The following is a 22,983-nucleotide window of genomic DNA, read 5'->3' on the forward strand; positions in this document are numbered from 1 at the left end:
GGTGGGTCAGTGTCACCTCAGCACCTTCAGATTTTATCAGTAGTGTACCCTTAATAGATAATGTCTTTATATAGTTTGTATTGTGCTTCGTGATACTGTTTGAGGGAACTGTAACGTAAGGTAACTACATACGAGTGGATTCAATCGTCACTAATGCTAGCGTAGTTCCTCAGGGATTTAAGCTGTTATTACCTTAATTTTGACAATCTAACCTGTGACAACACATTAGCTTAGGTTTTAAGGACTGTAACTGTTGGTAGCTGCTGCTATAATTTTATGGGTTATTGTTTGTCGGAAGATTGAGCTAAGCTAACTGACACTAACGTCAGCTGTCACTTGTTGCCATAGCAACGGTAAACATTCACATATGGGCTAAGTGCAGAGTGCAGAATCAAGCTTCATTGTAAATATAGTTAAGATACATTGTATTTGGGGTGTCGGTGGCTTAGTGGTAGAGCAGGTGCCAGCCTGTAGCCCTTTGCTGCATGTCACTGCCTCTCTCTCTCCCCCTTTCACATTCACACTTGTCTGTCCTATCCATTAAAGGCTAAAAATGCCCAAAAAAATATCAAAAAAAAAAAAAAAAAAAAAAAAGATACATTGTATTTAACACAGGATGTGGGATTTTGGTACTTTGTAAACTTTTAGAATTGAGCTATTTGCCGTCGCTCTGACGTCAAACAATGGAGATAGGTAATAAAATACTGCGGTTATCCTATCTACACGCAACCGCTGGCACCGGAGTCTTCCAAAAACTTCACCCTGGACTCAAATCGCATAGAATAATACACGGTTTCAGAAGTACACGGGTCCGTGTGGACTAGGCCTAATAATAGCAAGAATGTTTTATTTAAACTGATGCATGTAGATTGCTTTTGTTTAGCCAGCGCAGAACTATTCAATGGCTTAACGGTCAGTACCATCGATGCCCCGGGATGTAGCAGTAATGCCAACTGTCTAGCTTTTCCAGTGGGAGAGAGGGAATCGTGGGTGTAGCCCGCTCTGTATGTAGCCACGTCAAACCCACCAATAGAAGCTCTTCCCTCATGCATCAACGTGGGCCCTGCCCATTAAGTGCAGTTGAACTTGTAAGCAAAACTTCAACTCGCAGTCAAAGAAGACTGATCTGCAAGCAAAAGTTTTTAACTCGCAAGCAAAGAGGACTGATTTATAAGCAAAATGGTCACGTTTTACTTACAAACTTGATTTTTGATTGCAGTTCAAGAAATATGCTCTCAAAACAGTTTTATATGATTGCAACAAAAAGACACAAAAATACCTCCATAACTGACAGCTTTCCAACAGCAACTCCAAAAAGCTGCCTACACAGTGGAACTTTTGACCATGGTGCACTCAGATTTCATGTCCCCATCCTCCACAAGAAATTCTTCTGCTAGTGGAAGAACTGGACTCTTCCTGGAAAAAATAAAAAGGCTTGAACCAACCATCATCCAGGCAAAGCTCCCAGACCAGCTGGTGGTACTCCCTGTGATTTATCCTCTGTCTGATGGTCTCATGTACCCACAAGGATTCCCATTCTTCTGTGTGCAGTCTCTAATGCCCTTCGCCTGTCCATTTTTATGCAGATTTTAAGGTACAGATCTGTGACTTACTATATTGCAAACATTGATTATAAATGGTCAAGTCATTTTTTAAGCCACTGAGAGGAGACTTAGTGATTTGCTTCTCTTGCTCTCTCCTGTGGCTCTCTTTCTCTCACACACACATAGAGAGTGATAACGTGAGCAAGCAAGATGTTTATTTCATCTGCAGGGCTCAAGACTACTAGCCTGAAAATCCAGACCGTAATCTAGAAAGATTTAGGGTCTGGCCATGAGTAATGAAAATGGCCCAACTCGAGGGGCAGCACCAAGCATGCATTTGTAAATATCACTGCACGCAATTGGATAGCACTACGACCAATCAGAACAATACACGTGGTGACATATACGCTCAGCTACCAGCGGAGCTAACTGGTAGATTAGACTCTTGCCGTATCCGGTTGGCAAAACAGCAAAATGTCCTTCTTGCAAAGGAAAGACTCAAGCGCCGTCTTCTGTTCCTCTTTTAGAGAAAAAGCCAAGTCTAACTCGTTCATTGTAGCGGCCAAAGCCGTTTCAAACAACTGGTGTTCATCCGTAGCCATCTTGCAATGTTTACTGACTGATTCCAGACTTCGTCATCGCAGCGCTGTCGTCATCTGTTTTGCTCGCCTCTGGCCCGCCTATATCAGATACACCGATGTGATTGGTGCAGCTCGGTTTCATGGGCAGGTAGTGAGGATCATTGCCAGAGTGATTCGCTGAGCAAATTAAAATTGTGCTCTCGCGAGAACTCTGGATTTCCAGGGTACAAGACTGCTACTATTTAGTGGCATTTTGTGACCATGGAGCACCAGTGCCACCCTCAAATACTGTTATCATATAAAGTGGAGAGCTGTTAGTGTTCTTCCAGCTCACAGTGAATAAATCCTCACGTTTGAAGATGCCACAGCAACAGTTTAAGTTCGAGCTAACTGCTTATATCTGACTGTTGAGCAGAAGCTTTAAGTTCACAGCAAAAACATCAACACTTCTGGCCTGAGATGAGCTGATGCCTCAAGATAAAAGCACCACTGTGTCTGCTTTGATTTATTGAATTATAACAATGCTTTATGTAACTTTATTATACCAGTATTTTATTCATGTTTATTATAACAGTACTTAATTTAACTTATTACAACAGTACTTTACTAAACTTTATTGTGACAGTCACTACTTTATTTACTTTTATTGTAACTGTAGTTCATTGAATGATTTTGTCTGGTTGAACCATTGTACAGCATTTTTTTCTCTATGTACAAAACAAACTTTTCATAAACAGACCCTTCACACTGGTAGGCCTTGATGAAAGATGTATCTACAGCAGGGCTGTCTTCTTTGTTGTTTAATAGAGTAACATGACTTTTGCTGCAGTCAGTGGTTTAATGCTTGTGCTCGCTGTACATAGCAGATACTTTTTCAAATGCTGTCTGAATGTCTTGTCTCGTAGTCCGTACACAATAGGACTGAGAAACCTGGGAAGGATCTGGACAATGATATAGGAAGCAAAGACTATTTGTACACGATGTTTAGGAAACCAGTAAAAGAGAGCCTTTCTCAATGCAGGGGCTATATAGGTTAGCATACACAACAATAGCTGAAATCCATGGAGAAGGATTGTATTCCTGGCCTTCTTTGTGTCTCCTTTAGCTGATTTAGCTGTTTTAGCAGCTAAGAAGATCATGATGTAGGTGTAGAGGAGAGTGAGCCAAACACCAGTTAGGTAAATCATGTAAGAAACATCCCTCTTTTTTAAGTGTATAGGATGTCGAAACAGGATGTCCTTTTTGCAGAACATTGTGGAATAAAATAACTGTACAGGCTCTGTTGCCAGAAGAATGAACAAATCTGGCAGGGCTGAGGCTGAACTCATGACCCAAATCCAACCAATCAGAACATAAGTTCTTTTGATGGTGCAGAGCTCAGCGTGTCGCAGTGGTAAACAAATAGCAATGTAGCACTCCACTGCCATGACAGCCAAATTTAATGGAGTGTTGAGGGTGGTGAAGATAGATAAGGTAATAATAAGGCAACATAAAGAAGCATTGATTCTGTAGAAGACGTAACTGAAGACAAACAAGCTGATGGTTGAAGTCAGCTGGATCATGTCGTTCACCACCAGGTGGATAAATAGGATGTAACGGGGATTCACATAAAATATCTGAAAGAGGAGAGAAGAAAAGAAAAGAAAGGAATTAGTCAGTTGAAACATCTCATCTTTCTTTTTGACTTTAATCTAGGGCTGTCCTGAGAACCAGTTTCTGGGGGTTGGAAGCTTCAATGGGAAATATTGCAATTAATAAAGGTTTCCAGATGTTTGACTTTTTTTGACATCTTGCTTGGGTATCTGTAACCCTGTCACGTGTGGTGAAACTGTCACAGTTTCAGTAGTGCTGGACTGCTGCTAACTGACAGTAGATGAGAGTGAGTTGGACTCCTAAAACCATTGTTAAATTTAAATGTCCCTGTCTGAGAATAACTGATGATAATTAATGTTGATGCGTAATAAATAATATTTGATTACTATTTCTTAATTTGTGGTTTTTTTTTTCAAAAACACAATTTGTATGTTGATTACCATGGCAACAGCATTTGGGTCAGCCCTATTTTTATCTGTCTGTCTGTCTGTCTGTCTAGAACAACTGATAACTGAATAATACTTATCTTGATAATAAAATAAGATAAGCCTTTATTGATCCCCAAAGAAAATAAATAAATGCTAAAAGAAAACAGAGATATTAAGAAAATAAATGGAGATGTATGAAACTAGATAAAGGACAGAAGTAAAAATAGAAACTATACAATTAAAAACAAAACAAGGTATAGTGATATGTCAACAGCATACAACAAAATAATGTAAAATAGATAATGACACTTGGTGTTAATCTGTATTAAAGAAATACTTCACTCCCAAAATGACCTTTTAAAGAGTTGCTTTAGATCAAGGTAATTGTAGTTGACGAAAACTTTGCTAAAATTTAAAATTAGGTGTGGGGGCAAAAAACATTTTACTGAACTGAAATAACAATTAAATCTGTACTTTGGAAAAAAAAATTTAAAAACTAATTAAACGATATTGTGTACTTAAAAAACCCTCAGTAAAATAAAATAAAGATGAAGATATAGAGAAAATGTCTGTAGTTTACTTTCCCTTTTCAGTGGAGTCTGCCTTTGAAGAGAGCATAGATAAGTTTCACCTTTAGTTCAGTTCCCCGTCAGAAACGGCTGTCAGTTTGTGAAGTACTGAGCATACGACCCGATAAAGGAGACTTGGATGATACTGCATGAGTTGTTTGAGAGTCTGTAATGGGATGTTTTGATATAGTTTTGCTACGGTTAAACACAGACACCTATGACTTCAGTTCATCAAGAATTTTCTGTGTTTATGGATTTTTTGTTCATGCAGCCATGCAAGAAAAAGTTTATTTTTTATTATTTTACCCCCCAAAATTCAATGTATTATTGGTTGAGTACTGTTATGCAAATGGTCATTTGTGGAGTGAAGTGTTCTTTTAGTAAAAAAAATATAATAAAGTAAATAATGTGATAAAACATAACATATTAACATAATATAATATAATATGTTATAGTATGACTACAGTGTAGTAAATAATAAACGATAAATAAAGTGTAATAACAAAATATACAAATCAGTCCAACAGAGGTTGCAGCAATAATGATTATGATATTAATAACAACAAAAATAATGAAGAAGTCTGACCTGATGTTTTCTGAAGGTGTGAATCAGAGTACCATTGATATAGTTGATGATGAGGCCAAGAGCCACAACAATCACATTTTTGGCTACAGCTGTGCTGTAGGCGTCTCGATAGCCCAGACCAGACGACACGTTATAGCCATTAGATGAGGAATTCATTGATCTGATGAGCAGCCTGTCGGCCTCTGTTACAGACAAAGATTTAAAATGTTTTTAATATGGCACTATTGCAATTTTAAATTTTATTTATTTGTTTTCTATTTTCAGAGTTTTCCCATGATTGCAGGAATACCTTGGGTAACAATTCAAGGAATTATGCACAGAGAATAAAGTAAATATACAACCATGAACTCATCTGTACTTTCTCTGGAGAAAGCATTCATCTATATACATTGCTAATTTTTGCGTTGGCCCTAAATGTTTTACAGCACTGATAAAATATACAAATCAGTCCAACAGAGGTTGCAGCAATAATGATTATGATATTAATAACAACAAAAATAATGAAGAAGTCTGACCTGATGTTTTCTGAAGGTGTGAATCAGAGTACCATTGATATAGTTGATGATGAGGCCAAGAGCCACAACAATCACATTTTTGGCTACAGCTGTGTTGTAGGCGTCTCGATAGCTCAGACCAGTCGACACGTTATAGCCATTAGATGAGGAATTCATTGATCTGATGAGCAGCCTGTCGGCCTCTGTTACAGACAAAGATTTAAAGTATTTTTAATATGGCATTACTGCGATTTTAAATTTTATTTATTTGTTTTCTATTTTCTGTACTTTCTCTGGAGAAAGCATTCGTCTATATACGTTGCTAATTTTTGCGTGGGCCCTAAATGTTTTACAGCACTGATAACATGCTTTACTTAAAAACAGAGAGTGGCAATATAGATTTAGGCATAGTAGTTTCAGAATGAGACTATCTAATATTCTAACTGTCTCAGTGAAAGAAAAAGGAAAATATTATTTGCTTTTCTATATACACCATTTTTTTAAAAAGGTTAAAAAAAAGATCAACAAATGCCAGATAAATAAATATTAATATAAGGTTATGCCAAATGATCACTTTAGAAAAATGTAGGAATTAAAGTTTGTTTGTTTTTTCAGATGAAGTGTTTTCCACTCTTTCATACACATCCTCTTTACCATATAGTTAAACAGTTTTGAAAATATGCTCAGTTTAGGAGAAAAGTGATCACTGGGGCTCAGCATATGCCCATGTAGTTCAAAAGGATTGTCATACTGTAAATAAAAACATCAAGGTCTTTCCTACCTTGGATAGTTTACTCCAGCGTCCACTTTCATCAGTCATGAAATGAGACTGAAATCTGTTTGATGGCTTTATATGGAGCAGGATGATGCATGAGACCTGCATCATGTCAGAGAATGTAAGGTGACTGGACGATGACCTGTCAGTCAAACAAGAACAAAACTTGTTTGAACATTAGAGTTGGGCAATACTGAAATCTTCTACTCATGATATATTTTTCAGAACAATCATATACAAAAAAAAAAAAAAAAAAAAAAAAAGGGCTAAAGAGGTTGATGAAAAGCGCACATACAAACAGATGTGGACTGGAGAAGCAGCTGTTGTAATGCTCTTCAATGGCCACAAAGTTGCCCCAGTGTATAGGCAATAAGTGCTATTTTGCACAAGGCCATGCTGAGACCAATAAATCAGATCAATGGATCAATGGTAATGGTTATTTTTATTCAATAACACGTTTATCAACATTGATATATGGAATAACACAGGCCTATATTATAAAAGTCAGAAACTCACTGTGGTGAGATTTAAACAAGCAGTGGAGTAGCATGTTTCCAAATCAAATCAGATCAAATCAACTTTATTTATATGGCACTTTTCATACAACAGTAACACAAAGTGCCTCACAGAGGTTAAAAACAACAAAGAACCAAAATAGAAAAGAAAAAAGAAAAGAGAAAACCCAACCCTCCCAAAAAAAAAAAAAGGCTTGAACCGACCATCATCCAGGCAAAGCTCCCAGACCAGCTGGTGGTACTCCCTGTGATTTCTTTTTTTATTTTAATTTGAACTGTGTCATCACTACATGACATCTATGATTGCTGATGGAGCATGTGAAGTGGAATTTCATGTTCTCTGGCATATAATATTGATCTAATAGTTGCCAAACTTAGCTCAGCTAGCTTGTTAGCATCTCATTATCTAGCAAAGAGTTGCCAAGGAACGCCATTCAGTTAGCCTAACATCAACAGGTGTTGGCAGAAAATAAGATTCTTTTAGCTTATTTACTGAACCAACCGACTCACATCTGTTTTCTTCCTTTTCATCCAGTTCATCAAAGACTGTTGTTGGTGCTGGGCCTGCTGGCATTTCATTTTTCAGCCGTCTGCACGTGTTTGTAGAATGCGAATTTGAAATGTACGCTGTGCACGCGACCTTTCAGGACCATAGACAGTCACAGATCACTGGCACGCGTTCACACTTGGCGCTCTGGTGTGGAGCGCTAATGGTGACGCGCGTGTATGTGTCGTTCCCTCACGAACCGCCGTGAACTGTACGGTGACGCGCACCCACAAAGTCAGTGGAGAGAGCGGCGCTGGGGAGGACCAATCACACGTTACCACAATAACGGTAGAGCCAATCGATGAGCAATACGAGGGTAGAGGCGGGAGGCGGGACGTATGGTAGACACCAACGATTGTTAACCCTTTGTGTACCATATTGCGCAGACGCCGACAGCGAGTGTTTATATTGGTAGGGACATTACAGAAGGGGCTGAATATTGGTAGGGACATGTCCCTGCCGTCCCTACCAAATCCTATGCCTATGGTCTCATGTACTCACAAGGATTTCCATTCTTCTGTGTGCAGTGTCTAATGCCCTTCGCCTGTCCTTTTTTATGCAGATTTTAAGGTACAGATCTGTGACTTACTTACTATATTGCAAACATTGAGTACAAATGGTCACGTCATTTTTTAAGCCACTGAGAGGAGACTTGGCGATTTGGTTCTCTTGCTCTCTCCTGTGGCTCTCTTTCTCTCACACACACATAGAGAGTGATAGCGTGAGCAAGCAAGATGTTTATTTCATCTGCAGGGCTCAAGACTGCTACTATTTAGTGGCATTTTGTGACCATGGAGCACCAGTGCCACCCTCAAATACTGTTATCATATAAAGTGGAGAGCTGTTAGTGTTCTTCCAGCTCACAGTGAATAAATCCTCACGTTTGAAGATGCCACAGCAACAGTTTAAGTTCGAGCTAACTGCTTATATCTGACTGTTGAGCAGAAGCTTTAAGTTCACAGCAAAAACATCAACACTTCTGGCCTGAGATGAGCTGATGCCTCAAGATAAAAGCACCACTGTGTCTGCTTTGATTTATTGAATTATAACAATGCTTTATGTAACTTTATTATACCAGTATTTTATTCATGTTTATTATAACAGTACTTAATTTAACTTATTACAACAGTACTTTACTAAACTTTATTGTGACAGTCGCTACTTCATTTACCTTTATTGTCACTGTAGTTCATTGAATGATTTCGTCTGGTTGAACCATTACAGTACAGCATTTTTTTCTCTATGTACAAAACAAACTCTTCATAATCAGACCCTTCACACTAAATGATATGTATTTGTAAAGAGGACTTTCTAGAACCTTAAAACATGAAAGACCATGCAAACATACAGAGAAGTCCTCTCAGATATCTGACTGGACCCAATCAAGCAGACGATTACAAATGTTTGAACTTTACATATAAAAAACTCTATTATATAAACATGATCTAGTGAAGTTTGTAAAGATCTGAAGTATTTTCAGACAGCAAGCAGTGGATTTGCAAACTGCAATGCTTATTGGTGCTTAGTGTAACAGGAGGGCCTAATCTAACAGCAGTGGGTGGTAGGCCTTGATGAAAGATGTATCTACAGCAGGACTGTCTACTTGCTTTGTTGTTTAATAGAGTAACATGACTTTTGCTGCAGTCAGTGGTTTAATGCTTGTGCTCGCTGTACATAGCAGATACTTTTTCAAATGCTGTCTGAATGTCTTGTCTCGTAGTCCGTACACAATAGGACTGAGAAGCCTAGGAAGGATCTGGACAATGATATAGGAAGCAAAGAGTATTTGTACACGATGTTTAGGAAACCAGTTCAGCAGAGCCTTTTTCAATGCAGGGGCTATATAGGTTAGCATACACAACAGTAGCTGAAATCCATGGAGAAGGATTGTATTCCTGGCCTTCTTTGTGTCTCCTTTAGCTGATTTAGCTGTTTTAGCTGTTTTAGCAGCTAAGAAGATCATGATGTAGGTGTAGAGGAGAGTGAGCCAAACACCAGTTAGGTAAATCATGTAAGAAACATCCCTCTTTTTTAAGTGTATAGGATGTCGAAACAGATTTTCATCTTTGCAGAACATTGTGGAATAAAATAACTGTACAGGCTCTGTTGCCAGTAGAATGAACAAATCTGGCAGGGCTGAGGCTGAACTCATGACCCAAATCCAACCAATCAGAACATAAGTTCTTTTGATGGTGCAGAGCTCAGCGTGTCGCAGTGGTAAACAAATAGCAATGTAGCACTCCACTGCCATGACAGCCAAATTTAATGGAGTGTTGAGGGTGGTGAAGATAGATAAGGTAACAATAAGGCAACATAAAGAAGCATTGATTCTGTAGAAGACGTAACTGAAGACAAACAAGCTGATAGTTGAAGTCAGCTGGATCATGTCGTTCACCACCAGGTGGATAAATAGGATGTAACGGGGATTCACATAAAATATCTGAAAGAGGAGAAAAGAAAAGAAAAGAAAAGAAAGGAATCAGTCAGTTGAAACATCTCATCTTTTTTTATGACTTTAATCTAGGGCTGTCCTGAGAACCAGTTTTTGGGGATGGAAGCTTCAGTGGGAAATATTGCAGTTAATACAAGCTTCCAGGAGTGTTGCACGGTATACTGGTACCAACGGTAGACCACGGTACTAAAACACCACGGTACATATGATACCATAATGTTGAAGTACTATAGTACCATGGTACCTCATGGTACCACTACCGTGGGATAAGTTCAAAGTCCAATCGCAAGAGGATGAGTGTCCATGCGCCGTCCAATAACGGTGCGCGCTGGCCACCTGGCACTTAATATTAGGGGTGGGAATCTCTAGGCACGATTCGATTCATTTCCGATTCCGAGGGCACCGATTTCGACTATAAAACGATTCTCGATTCTAAAACGAGCCAATAAGAAAATTTACACTAAATATTAAAAAACATTATTGTAATAAAGCTGGGAATACATATCCAGTGCATACAAACTGTATAACTTACTGTGGTTGAGATGACTACACTCCACCGGTCCATCCTCCTCATCCACAAATCTCAATGGGACTCTCCTGTCCCTTGTCGACCTCCTCGACATTTCTCCTCCAGTATTTACAAAACTATAACTGACTAGAACTATCTATGAACTATAAAAACACGAACTATTGTTAAAGGGCCAGTGTGTAAAATGGGTTGAAAACAGTGACATCAGTGGTCAAATTCTAGATTGCAGGGCTCACTCGCTCACCCCTCCTGTTGGGTAAATGACGGTGGCTTCGTAGGGACAAAAAGCCTTGCGCACGAGTTTTTCAGGAGTAGGTCTATCTAGTGACGAGGTGAATATTTATTTAGAAATCTAAACCATGTTACGATATTGTAATGAATCCCTCACGAGCAGGAGACCAGAGGAGCGTTCGGGAAAAAGGCCAGTTTATTTGAGCACTCCAGAAACTCCGGTAACACTCCACTCCGTCCCAAACTCTGACTCTTCTAGCATAACAGACACACTTCATACACACATACTCGTTTACCATACCGAGTGGGGACCCCCCTCCCCTCTCTGCTCCGCCAATCTCCAGCCCGCACACTGACTGACAGCGTAGCCTGTAAACAGAGCTCAGCTGTTTATTTAGCCTAGCGATATTTCCGGACTATAGTAGCTGCAATGGACGACTTTGAACACGATTTTGAAGAGTTTCTTGTAGCGGACACAGACCCAGAGCCATACCTGTTTGAGCCGGAGCACACAGATGAGGAACTCCATGTGTTTGATGCTGAGCGGGCGAGAAGAGAGGCTGAACGCACAGAATGGGATTCGGTGCTACTGCTGCCATCGTTGGGGAGATATATCATCAGGAGGAAAAGCGCCGCAGAGAGTGCATCACAAGGAGTGAAGTTGTGTCTTCTTTTCCTCGCAGATGACGGTTCGGGTTCATTCTCTCCTGTTGCGTGGTAAGTGTGGTCCATTCGCAAACTTTATAACTAAAAAAACTTTTCACTACTCTCTATCAACGAACTACTAACACACTCTGCTGTTTCTTCCTCCTTCTTCCTTCCTTCCTTCCGCTGTCTTCGTTGGTTCATTTATACACTCTGGCTGGCTGGATTGTCCGCTCGGTCTGCCGTACATACATGGCAGCGCAAGATGGCGACCTCTCTAAAGCAAGGCCCTTGCTATATATATATATATAAAAGCATAATTATAAGGCTACGAAAACCAAACAAATTTTATTTTATAGCGATTATACACTTATATAAACATATTAATGGGTAGAATATTCAGATTCAGATTCAGATTACCTTCAGAATAACTGATGATAATTAATGTTGATGTGTAATAAATAATATTTGATTACAATTTCTTAATTTTTGGGCTGTTTGGGATTTAAAAGGCTGCAGTCAAAATACAATTTGGATGTTGATTACCATGGCAACAATCAGTTTGGAAGCATTTGGGTCAGCCCTATTTTTATTTATCTATCTATATTCTCCTAAGAACAACTGATAACTGAATAATACTTATCTTGATAATAAAATAAGATAGGCCTTTATTGATCCCCAAAGAAAATAAATAAATGCTAAAAAACAGAGATATTAAAGCTATAGTGTGTAACTTCTACATGTCCGTAAATGTCCGTTTCACCCAAGCCACTACTAGAGGAGATGACACAATGCTGATTAAGCTGATCGGCTCCTCTAACATCTCGTGGTATTTTTCAATATATATCATTTTTAGTTTGTGTGTCGACCGGCGACATTCCCACGCTGGCGCACAGGAAATGCCGCATTTTACCTCACAACAAGAAGGGAGGGGGGGAGGAAGAGCAGAGAGTCTCATAGCAAGAGGTAGAGCGCAGGTAGAAAGAGAAAGCAACATGGCGGAGAACCCAAAGAAGCGGCCGAGACAGGGTTCAGAAGTGGATCCTACCACAAAGAAAAAGCCTGGACATTCGGCTGAAGGTCTATTAGCAAAGAAGGAAAGTGACCAACGGAGACGGCAAACAAGGATTTGTATTGGCGTCGCTTTTCCTCAGTGGAGAGCCCTGAAGGAAGAACTTGGGCTGAGGGCAGACACGGATGTTGCCTTGCTGTTGTTGGATAAGTAAGTGACTTGGTTTATCAATATATTATGAGTAGTATGTGTTGCTGTTACCTGTGGACCTAGTACTTTATTATTTTCTTGGAAATGGCGCTATGAACGTAATGTAATGTTAGCAGCCTGGTGTTCACCACGTTGTGTAGCATTGTGTACACAGTGTGTGGCGAGTGTTACTCTGTGTACACGGTTTGTGGCGAGTGTTACTCTGTGTACACGGTGTGTGGCGAGTGTTACTCTGTGTACGTGGAAGTGCCAGCTTATTTGTTGGAATAACGCATTATCCGCTGGGGGGCGACAGAAGGCGCGCTATAGCTTTAAGAAAATAAATAGAGATGTATGAAACTAGATAAAGGACAGAAGTAAAAATAGAAACTATACAATTAAAAACAAAACAACATGGAAAAAGTGACAGTAGAGTGAAATGGTCAGTAGCAAAAATTTCAGCAAGGTATAGTGATATGTCAACAGAATACAACAAAATGATGTAAAATAGATAATGACACTTGGTGTTAATCTGTATTAAAGAAATACTTCACTCCCAAAATGACCTTTTAAACAGTTGCTTTAGATCAACGTTATTGTAGTTGACTAAAACTGTAGTTGACTAAAAATTTAAAATTGGGTGTGGGGGGAAAAACATTTAACAGAACTGAAATAAAAATTAAATTTGTACTTTGGGAAAAAAAAATTTAAAGTCAGTTTAGAGTCAATTGCCTTCAAAAAGTGTTGTGTTTGTAACTGTTCTTAACTTCTTAAATCTTACCTCTGTGAAATACCCCCATACTTTAATAAAGAAAACTAATATTGAAATAAAAATAAAAAAAACAACAAAAACCTGAACTAAACATTTTTAAACAATGACGACTGAACCAAGCAAACTCATGAACAAAAACCAACTGAAACGAAACTGACTTTAAAAAAAAAAAGAAAGAAAGAAAGTACAGGTCTAAAAGAACTCTGGTTCAGTTTCACCAACATCACACAATAACAAACTGACTACCAACTGAGGCAGTGGTGAACCAACAGCTCTGTGTTCAGTGAGGTCAAATTACTTTCCCTTTTCAGTGGAGTCTGCCTTTGAAGAGAGCATAGATAAGTTTCACCTTTAGTTCAGTTCCCCGTCAGAAAATTCAATGTATTATTGGTTGAGTACCTGTTATGCAAATGGTCATTTGTGGAGTGAAGTGTTCTTTTAATGAAGAAATATATAATATATACACTGCCTGGCCAAAAAAAAAGTCACCACCTGGATTGAACTAAGCAAATAGGTACGAGCCTCCTATTGGATAATTACTGCATGGGCGATTATCTTTCAGCTGGCAACAAGTTATTTAACCCCAACTGGTGCAATGAGTTGCTTCTCATTTCCTAAACAACCATGTCGAAAGACACATCCCGTGGTGGTGGAAAAGATGTTAGTCTGTTTGAGAAGGGTCAAATCATTGGCATGCATCAAGCAGAGAAAACATCTAAGGAGGTTGCAGAAACTACTAAAATTGGGTTAAGAACTGTCCAATGCATTATTAAAAACTGGAAGGATAGTGGGGACCCATCGTCTTCGAGGAAGAAATGTGGCCGGAAAAAAATCCTCAATGATTGTGATCGGCGATCACTTAAACGTTTGGTGAGATCAAATCGAAGAAAAACAACAGTAGAACTCAGGGCTATGTTTAATAGTGAAAGTAAGAGCATTTCCACACGCACAATGCGAAGGGAACTCAAGGGATTGGGACTGAACAGCTATGTAGCCTTAAGAAAACCACTAATCAGTGAGGCTAACCGGAAAAAAAGGCTTCAGTTTGCTAGGGAGCATAAAGATTGGACTCTGGAGCAATGGAAGAAGGTCATGTGGTCTGATGAGTCCAGATTTACCCTGTTCCAGAGTGATGGGCGCATCAGGGTAAGAAGAGAGGCAGATGAAGTGATGCACCCATCATGCCTAGTGCCTATTGTACAAGCCTGTGGGGGCAGTGTTATGATCTGGGGTTGCTGCAGTTGGTCAGGTCTAGGTTCAGCAACAGTATGTGCTCAAAGAATGAGGTCAGCTGACTACCTGAATATACTGAATGACCAGGTTATTCCATCAATGGATTTTTTCTTCCCTGATGGCACGGGCATATTCCAAGATGACAATGCCAGGATTCATCGGGCTCAAATTGTGAAAGACTGGTTCAGGGAGCATGAGACATCATTTTCACACATGGATTGGCCACCACAGAGTCCAGACCTTAACCCCATTGAGAATCTTTGGGATGTGCTGGAGAAGGCTTTGCGCAGCGGTCAGACTCTACCATCATCAATGCAAGATCTTGGTGAAAAATTAATGCAACACTGGATGGAAATAAATCTTGTGACATTGCAGAAGCTTATCGAAACAATGCCACAGCGAATGCGTGCCGTAATCAAAGCTAAAGGCGGTCCAACGAAATATTAGAGTGTATGACCTTTTTTTTTTGGTGGTGACTTTTTTTTTGGCCAGGCAGTGTATAATAAAGTAAATAATGTGATAAAACATAACATATTAACATAATATAATATAATATGTTATAGTATGACTACAGTGTAGTAAATAATAAACGATAAATAAAGTGTAATAACAAAATATACAAATCAGTCCAACAGAGGTTGCAGCAATAATGATTATGATACTAATAACAACAAAAATAATGAAGAAGTCTGACCTGATGTTTTCTGAAGGTGTGAATCAGAGTACCATTGATATAGTTGATGATGAGGCCAAGAGCCACAACAATCACATTTTTGGCTACAGCTGTGCTGTAGGCGTCTCGATAGCCCAGAACAGACGACACGTTATAGCCATTAGATGAGGAATTCATTGATCTGATGAGCAGCCTGTCGGCCTCTGTTACAGACAAAGATTTAAAATGTTTTTAATATGGCATTACTGCAATTTTAAATTTTATTTATTTGTTTTCTGTTTTTTCAGAGTTTTCTAATGATTGCAGGAATACCTTGGGTAACAATTCAAGGAATTATGCACAGAGAATAAAGTAAATATACAACCATGAACTCATCTGTACTTTCTCTGGAAAAAGCATTCGTCTATATACGTTGCTAATTTTTGCGTAGGCCCTAAATGTTTTACAGCACTGATAACATGCTTTACTTAAAAACAGAGAGTGGCAATATAGATTTAGGCATAGTAGTTTCAGAATGAGACTATCTAATATTCTAACTGTCTCAGTGAAAGAAAAAGGAAAATATTATTTGCTTTTCTATATACACCCCTTTTTTAAAAGGTTAAAAAAAAGATCAACAAATGCCAGATAAATAAATATTAATATAAGGTTATGCCAAATGATCACTTTAAAAAAATGTAGGAATTAAAGTTTTTTGGTTTTTTTTCAAATGAAGTGTTTGTTCATACACATCCTCTTTACCATATAGTTAAACAATTTTGAAGATATGCTCAATTTAGGAAAAAAGTGATCACTGGGGCTCAGCATATGCCCATGTAGTTCAAAAGGATTGCCATACTGTAAAAAACAACAACACACACATCATATTATAATAATGCAGTAACACGGTGTGATAGCATCAAGGTCTTTCCTACCTTGGATAGTTTACTCCAGTGTCCACTTTCATCAGTCATGAAATGAGACTGTAATATTTAAATGTTTTACAATGATAATATGCTTTACTTTGAAAGAGGAAATATAAGCAGAGTAGATTATCTCATAATGAGACTGTCACACTTTCCCAACACGCAAGAGATCATTTATGTGAAAGAGAAAAGGAAAATGTTATTTGCTTTTCTATATACACCAGTTTCTAACAAGTTCAAAGTATCAACAGATGCTACATAAATAAATAAATATCAATATAAAATTATGCTGATTGATAACTTTTAAATATATAGATATTAAATATTTTTTCTTTTCAGATGAACTGTTTTCCAGTTTTTAAAAGGCATTGTTTTTACCATGTATTAAATTGCATTGAAGATTTGCTCAGTTTAGTTAGAAAAGAAACTGCTGTGCTTCAGCATATGCCCATACCATTCAAAAGAATTGCAATACTGTAAAACACAAACAAACATTGTAATATAATGCTGCAGTAACACAGTGTGATAGCGCCACAGTCTTTCCTACCTTGGACAATTTATTCCAGTGTCCACTTTCATCAGTCATGAAATGAGACTGAAATCTGTTTGATGGCTTTATATGGAGCAGGATGATGCATGAGACCTGCATCATGTCAGAGAATGTAAGGTGACTGGACGATGACCTGTCAGTCAAACAAGAACAAAACTTGTTTGAACATTAGAGTTGGGCAATATTGAAATTTCCTACACATGATATATCTTTAAGAAAAACAATACATGATATTATTGCCAAAACAAAAAGAGAGGGATGCAAAGTGCACATAGATATGAATAGATGTGGACTGGAGAAGCATGGCCACAAAGTTGCCCCAGTGTATAGGCAGTAAGCGCTGTTTTGCATGAGGCCATGCTGAGACCAATAAATCAGATCAATGGATCAATGGTAATGGTTATTTTTATTCAATAAAACGTTTATCAACATTGATATATGGAATGAGGACAACACAGGCCTATGTTTTGATGTATAAACAAACCATCTTGCAGCAATTGTTTGTGACTTGCAGTTATTTCCCCATGTCCTTTGTTGCCATTAATTGCATGTTTGTTGAAATATGTTGTAGTGTTACTGTAGCTGCCTCAGAAGAATCAGTGAGAGCTGTTGGACTCTCAGAGCAGCGCTTTGTTCATGCTGAGTTGTATCTTGGTTTGTGAGATCTTCCTTGCCAGAAGTCCCTCTTCAAAGCCTCCCTGATCCCCTCCCGTAACTGGCTTTTGCTTTTGTGACTGTCAGGGCCGCAGCCCGTCTGGCTTCCCGATAACCTGTCTGTCTATTCATGAGACCCCTGGGCCAACCAAGCCCGAGGCCTGGTTCTTCAGTTTGAAGGCCTCCTTCACCTCTGCTGTCCACTAGTGGATTGTTAAGTTGCCTGCAGGCACTAACAACTTTCCAACAGCAACTCCAAAAGGCTGTCTCCACAGTGGAAGTTTTGAACATGGTCCACTCAGATTCCATGTGCCCATCCTCCCCTGGGGTGCACCAGAAATTCTTCGGCAGGTGGAAGTTGAAGACCTGGCAGACTTTTTGAATTCACTCTATTACACATGGGTTTAACCAGGTCTGGCCAGCAGCCTCCCAGGCTTCTCTCCTTACCCAGAGTGTCCAAGACATACGGCCGCAGATCTAATGATATGACCACAAAGTTGATCAACATTCTCTGGCCCAGGGTGTTCAGATACTTGGTACACTTTTGAATCACCATGTGCTCAAACCTTGTGTTTGTTATGGCTAATTGTTAACTAGCTCAGAAATCTTATATTTTAATTAACAAAGGCTGTGTAGCCTGAAGCATATTTTTACACTTTTACACTTACACGAATTGCATACTATGTCCAGTGAAATATTAAAGTATGCAAACACTGGATAATACACTGGCATAAATATCCCACAGTGGGTTGGTGTGAGAAACTGTAGACTAACCAATGATGCAATCTGACTGCCCCCCCAGTTTAAAGACTTGAGTAAAGAAGCATTTTGGCTCCTGTGAGGCTGAAGGGAAAAGGGACTTTGACAAGAGCCAAACTGTGTGCAAGTAAATTAATCTTTTAATTTAATTATGGGTCATTACAAATACCTTAACTACGTTTTAAAAGTCACACAGTGAGGAGAAATAAATCATGTATAGAATTTTAAAAAAAAATGAAGCATAGAGATGCATTGCTAATGATTTAATAATGGAATCGTTGCCCTCTGCTTCAGAGTCAAATCGTGAGCCATGCTAATTATGACAAAAAAATGTCAATGGTAGGTGCTACTAGTTTTATAATGTGCCAGGGCCACACCGCCCGCGGAAGCGCCGCGAATAGCCTCGAAGCGCCGAGAAGTGAAGCCAGTTTCCTTTCGCCGCCCATGTTAACCGATTGTGTCATCCACACCGGCTGTGTGGATCAGCTCTGCTGCCGGCCCTGCAGCGATCATTTCGGCGTCTGGTCTATTTTCTTTGTGAGCCGCGAGCGAATGTGTCAAGCCGGGCAGTTACCCATGATGGAAAAACAACAGCTGGGAGCAGAATCGCTTGTCAACCGGCGCGGAGAAATGCGCGTCTGATGTGAACGGAGGTGCTCCGGCTCGCGCGACAATTTCGGTGCACTGCGCAGGCAGTGTGGCCCTGGCGTTAGTGCTCTGTATTCAAGATCTAATAATCTGCAAATAATCTCCTCGTTTGTATGATGCAACCACATTTTAAAACAGGACAAAACTCTTGTGTTCTTAGCAGGCTTTCATAATTGCTCAAAAGTGTTAGTCTTTTTTTTTTCTCTCTCTGTTTTTTAAAAAAAAAATCTGTGTCATACATTTTTTAATGTGGATACAACAAAAGTCTGACTTTCACTCACCAACAGCACGAGGAGAAACATTAGTTTTTGTGATGTGGCATCTTTGGATGGCTGTACACTGCACACAGATACTTTTTAATGTACTTCCTGAAAGTCTTGTCTCGTAACCCATAGACAATAGGACTAACAAAGCGAGGGAGGATTTGGTTTATGATAAAGACAACAAAGTTAATGGCTGCTACACCTCCTGGGAACAAGTATATGAGCATTTGCCTTAACATAGGTTGCACATAGACCATCATACACAACAGCACCTGAAAGCCATGAAGGATGATTGTGTTTTTTGCCTTTTTGGCATCTGCATCAGCAGCTCTGGCCGCAAACAAAATTCTGAAGTAAGTGTAGAACAAAGTGAGCCAGACCACTACCAGAAACAATATGTGGGAAGCATCCCTCTTCTTTAAACTGTAGGTGCTCCTAAACACGGTATCCCTTGCGCAGAACACTCTTGAATTTAAGAACTCTGGAGGTTCAGTGGCCAAAAGGATGAAGACATCTGGCAGGACAGACAGTGAACTCATTGTCCAGACTATTCCTATTACAATATATGTCCTTTTCACTGTACATATGGAGCTGTGGCGGAGAGGAATGCAGACAGCAATGTAGCACTCTGCTGCCATAAAGGCTAAGTTCAGAGGGGTGTTTTGAGTGGTAAAGATTGCCGGCAATATAAAGAGGCAGCACAGGGAGATGTAGATGGTGTGGAAGGTGTAGGTGAAGATGAACAGGCTAATGCTGGTCGTCAGCTGGATGATGTTGTTGATCACCAGGTGGATGAAAAGGATAAAGCGAGGGTTCATCTTGAATATCTGAAATAATAGGCAGAATCGAGGGTTAGATTTAAGTGTATTACACATCTCTTTTTGCAGACACATTAATCAAAAGAATGTTCTTACACCAACACAAATATTTTTAACAGTAATTACTTGTATTTCTCTCCTTTGTTAATTGACTTCAGCGTCTTGTCTGCCATCAGTGTTTGTTTTGTACAACTTAAGTGTCATTCACATTTATCTTAAAGGGATAGTTCACTCTATAATCAAAAACAAATATTTTTCCTCTTACCTATAGTGCTATTTATCAGTTTAGATTGTTTTGGTTTGAGTTGCCGAGTGTTAGAGATATTGGTGTCATAGAGATGTCTGCACTCACTCCAGTATAATGGAAGTAGATAGATAGCACAAGGCTTGTGGTGCTCGAAGCACCAAGAAAATACAGCAATATCTCTTTCCAAAAATCATTTCTGGAGAAAGGCATTGCTCTTACATTGGAGAGAAGGCAGACATCTCTACGGCAGATATCTCCCGACACTCCAACATCATCACACCAAAACAATCTCAATTAATAAAAAACACCACAGGAAAGAGGAAAAATATTTGTTTGTGATTTAGGGGTGAACTGTTCCTTTAAACCACTGGTTCCCAATCCAGAGGTATACAGTTGGCCTGTATCTCAGCATTTTATTTATCTGTGAGGAAAACAAAGTTTATTGTTATTATTAGTAATAATTAATAAGAACTATTATTATTATTATTATTATTATTATTAATAATAGTAATAATAGTAATAATATATGATTTTTATTTGTAAAGTTTCAGTTATTATTTAAGATATAAACTTCATAAACTTAAAAATTTCACAGGACAAGGGTACAGTGAAGACCTAAATTTAAGGTTCATTCTCACTGCTGTGATGCAGAAATGTGGGACGGATTTGCAAAATATTTGCGCAGCGCTTTTCCGTATTTAAACCATACACACAGGCTCGGTACGGATGCGATGCGGAATTTTGCATTGTTGTGTTCCAAGTCTGCACAGTGTGAACGGGTGTGGGTGAACATGGACGAGAGTAGCAGCAGTAGCAGCAGCAGCAGCAGCAGCAGCAGCAGCGAGCTAGCGAGCTAATGTTTAACAAGCGTCAGCATCAATTTTCTTTAGCACTTACCACTCTTACCGCAGCCACCAAGCTGGACAATGGACTGCCAGACATTGTCCTTTAATTTGTTGTTCATAAAATCATCCTGTCTTTTATCAAAAAGGACGGGGTGCTGTGAAACAAGTTTTATCAACCTTTCTCCCATACTGTCCTGCCTGACTGGATTCGGACTCTCCCGGGTCTGCGCGACTATAAACAAACGATTTCACTGGCCCAGCTGTGTAGTTCCGCCGGCGAATTCCACGGGGGTCAAAGTCTGGGCGGAAACTTTTTTCACCATACGAAACTTCCGCCCCGGTGTGCAGACTTCCATAAAAACCCATGAAATCAGCTTTTATATTTTTCCGCGAGAATAATCCGCGCAGATATTCGCCCTCAATGAGAATGGACTTTTAAGCTGTATTCGTAGATCCTTCACTTACTGCTAAACAGCCTTGATCTGCGTTAAAGTAGAACACAGTTAAAACAGTCAGAGAGCTAATAAAGCAATGGTCCAGCACCAGTGAGAGAAGAAAACACTGAATTTGTTTAAAAAAAAACAAGAAGCCTGTTAAGTAAACAAAATAAAAATGATAATAATGTTTATTAATTGGGCTGATTGTACCATTTATCAGGTGTTCTGTACTGTTGTTGTTATACATTGCATATAATATGAATTACCCATGAAATATTTCACATAGTTGGGGTCATCAGTTTACTCAGTAATAGAAAAGGGGTCCCTTAAGGAGAAAGATTAGCAACCACTGCTTTAAACCACTGTGATCATGCTATTAAATGTAGTGACAGAATTATTTATGGTTGGATTAATTGTCTGTAACATGATGTGTAATTGCATTAATGTGGAAAAAATACATTCTTACATTCCTGTATTAAGCAAGCAACTAGATACTAGAGGTCTTGTCATGCAGGTGATATTTTATCATCATTGCATGCAGACTTTATGCACAGAGTCACTAGATGAGGAAGCCAAAAGGTAAAAAAGGTGACTGTACTTCTGTAACTTCGCACACTATTATTCAATTAGACGAGTGAGGGTTCAAACAAAGCTATATGTCCACTAAATTGATGTTTAGTGCCTTTGGTATTCAAGTATGAACATGTTTATTTTATGTCCAAGTAGACATGCACATTTACACATTTAAGCCAGTTGGTAGGAGAAAAAGATGCATACTGTAAGGCAGGTTACATGAGCTAGAAAATGAATTGGTGATGCAAAGACTATTTAAAAAAAAAAAATAGAATGAGAAGAACACATTTATATAAGCTTTAAAACCAACTGTGTGGAAGAGGAGCAGGTATAAAAAATTAAAGAAAGCTTCAAAACACTATACACTAATATTTCTTTCTTTTGTTTAAGTAATTAACTTTCCCCTAAGCAGGAACAATATTTTACATACGTGATGCTTGTTGAATGTGTGGACCATTGTGGCATTGATGTAGTTGATTGAGATGCCGAGGACAACAACGATCACATTCTTGCAGACAGCCATAACAAATGTGTCCCTGTAATTCACAGCTCCTGTCATGTTGCTTTCCCCTGGTGTGAAATTCATGTCAGCAGCAGATAAACTTCAAAAGGAAAAAACATACAATATATGATGGTAAAATATTGCATGTATCACTGTTGTATTAAATATGTTTATGTAACATATAGCATTAAAAACAAACATTCTCACAACTGTGCATGCTAAAACAATCTGATTTTCTGGAAGAAGTTAAGTGAAGCAAACAAATCAATACTGACCTTTGTGAATTATGATCTGGAGATGAATCTGCCTTCATATGATAGAGCTACTGCAGGATAGTTTTATTTATACAGCAGATTCATGTGCACGCTTCTGACCTGAACCACACCCACACTATTTGCATGTGTGGTTTGTATT

The 22,983-nt window shown here is 38.9% G+C and overlaps 3 protein-coding genes across 3 annotated transcripts; all 3 read right to left on the reverse strand.

Moving 5' to 3' along the window:
• Nucleotides 1-2,925: 2,925 nt before the first annotated feature.
• LOC144464639 (odorant receptor 131-2-like) lies at nt 2,926-5,457 on the reverse strand. Its single transcript, XM_078172252.1, has 2 exons — nt 5,302-5,457; nt 2,926-3,741 (listed from the first exon to the last, which is right to left on the reverse strand). Exons 1-2 carry the CDS (start codon nt 5,455-5,457, stop codon nt 2,926-2,928), a joined length of 972 nt encoding a protein of 323 aa, XP_078028378.1.
• Nucleotides 5,458-9,247: 3,790 nt separating this feature from the next.
• Nucleotides 9,248-15,545, reverse strand: LOC117256891 (odorant receptor 131-2-like). The gene is made up of 2 exons (XM_078172255.1): nt 15,390-15,545; nt 9,248-10,072 (listed from the first exon to the last, which is right to left on the reverse strand). Exons 1-2 carry the CDS (start codon nt 15,543-15,545, stop codon nt 9,248-9,250), a joined length of 981 nt encoding a protein of 326 aa, XP_078028381.1.
• Nucleotides 15,546-19,185: 3,640 nt separating this feature from the next.
• Nucleotides 19,186-22,629, reverse strand: LOC117256890 (odorant receptor 131-2-like). Its single transcript, XM_033626628.2, has 2 exons — nt 22,498-22,629; nt 19,186-19,974 (listed from the first exon to the last, which is right to left on the reverse strand). Exons 1-2 carry the CDS (start codon nt 22,624-22,626, stop codon nt 19,186-19,188), a joined length of 918 nt encoding a protein of 305 aa, XP_033482519.2. The 5' UTR covers nt 22,627-22,629.
• Nucleotides 22,630-22,983: the final 354 nt, after the last annotated feature.

This window comes from Epinephelus lanceolatus, chromosome 1, assembly GCF_041903045.1.
Source record: "Epinephelus lanceolatus isolate andai-2023 chromosome 1, ASM4190304v1, whole genome shotgun sequence".
Lineage (NCBI taxonomy): Eukaryota > Metazoa > Chordata > Actinopteri > Perciformes > Serranidae > Epinephelus > Epinephelus lanceolatus.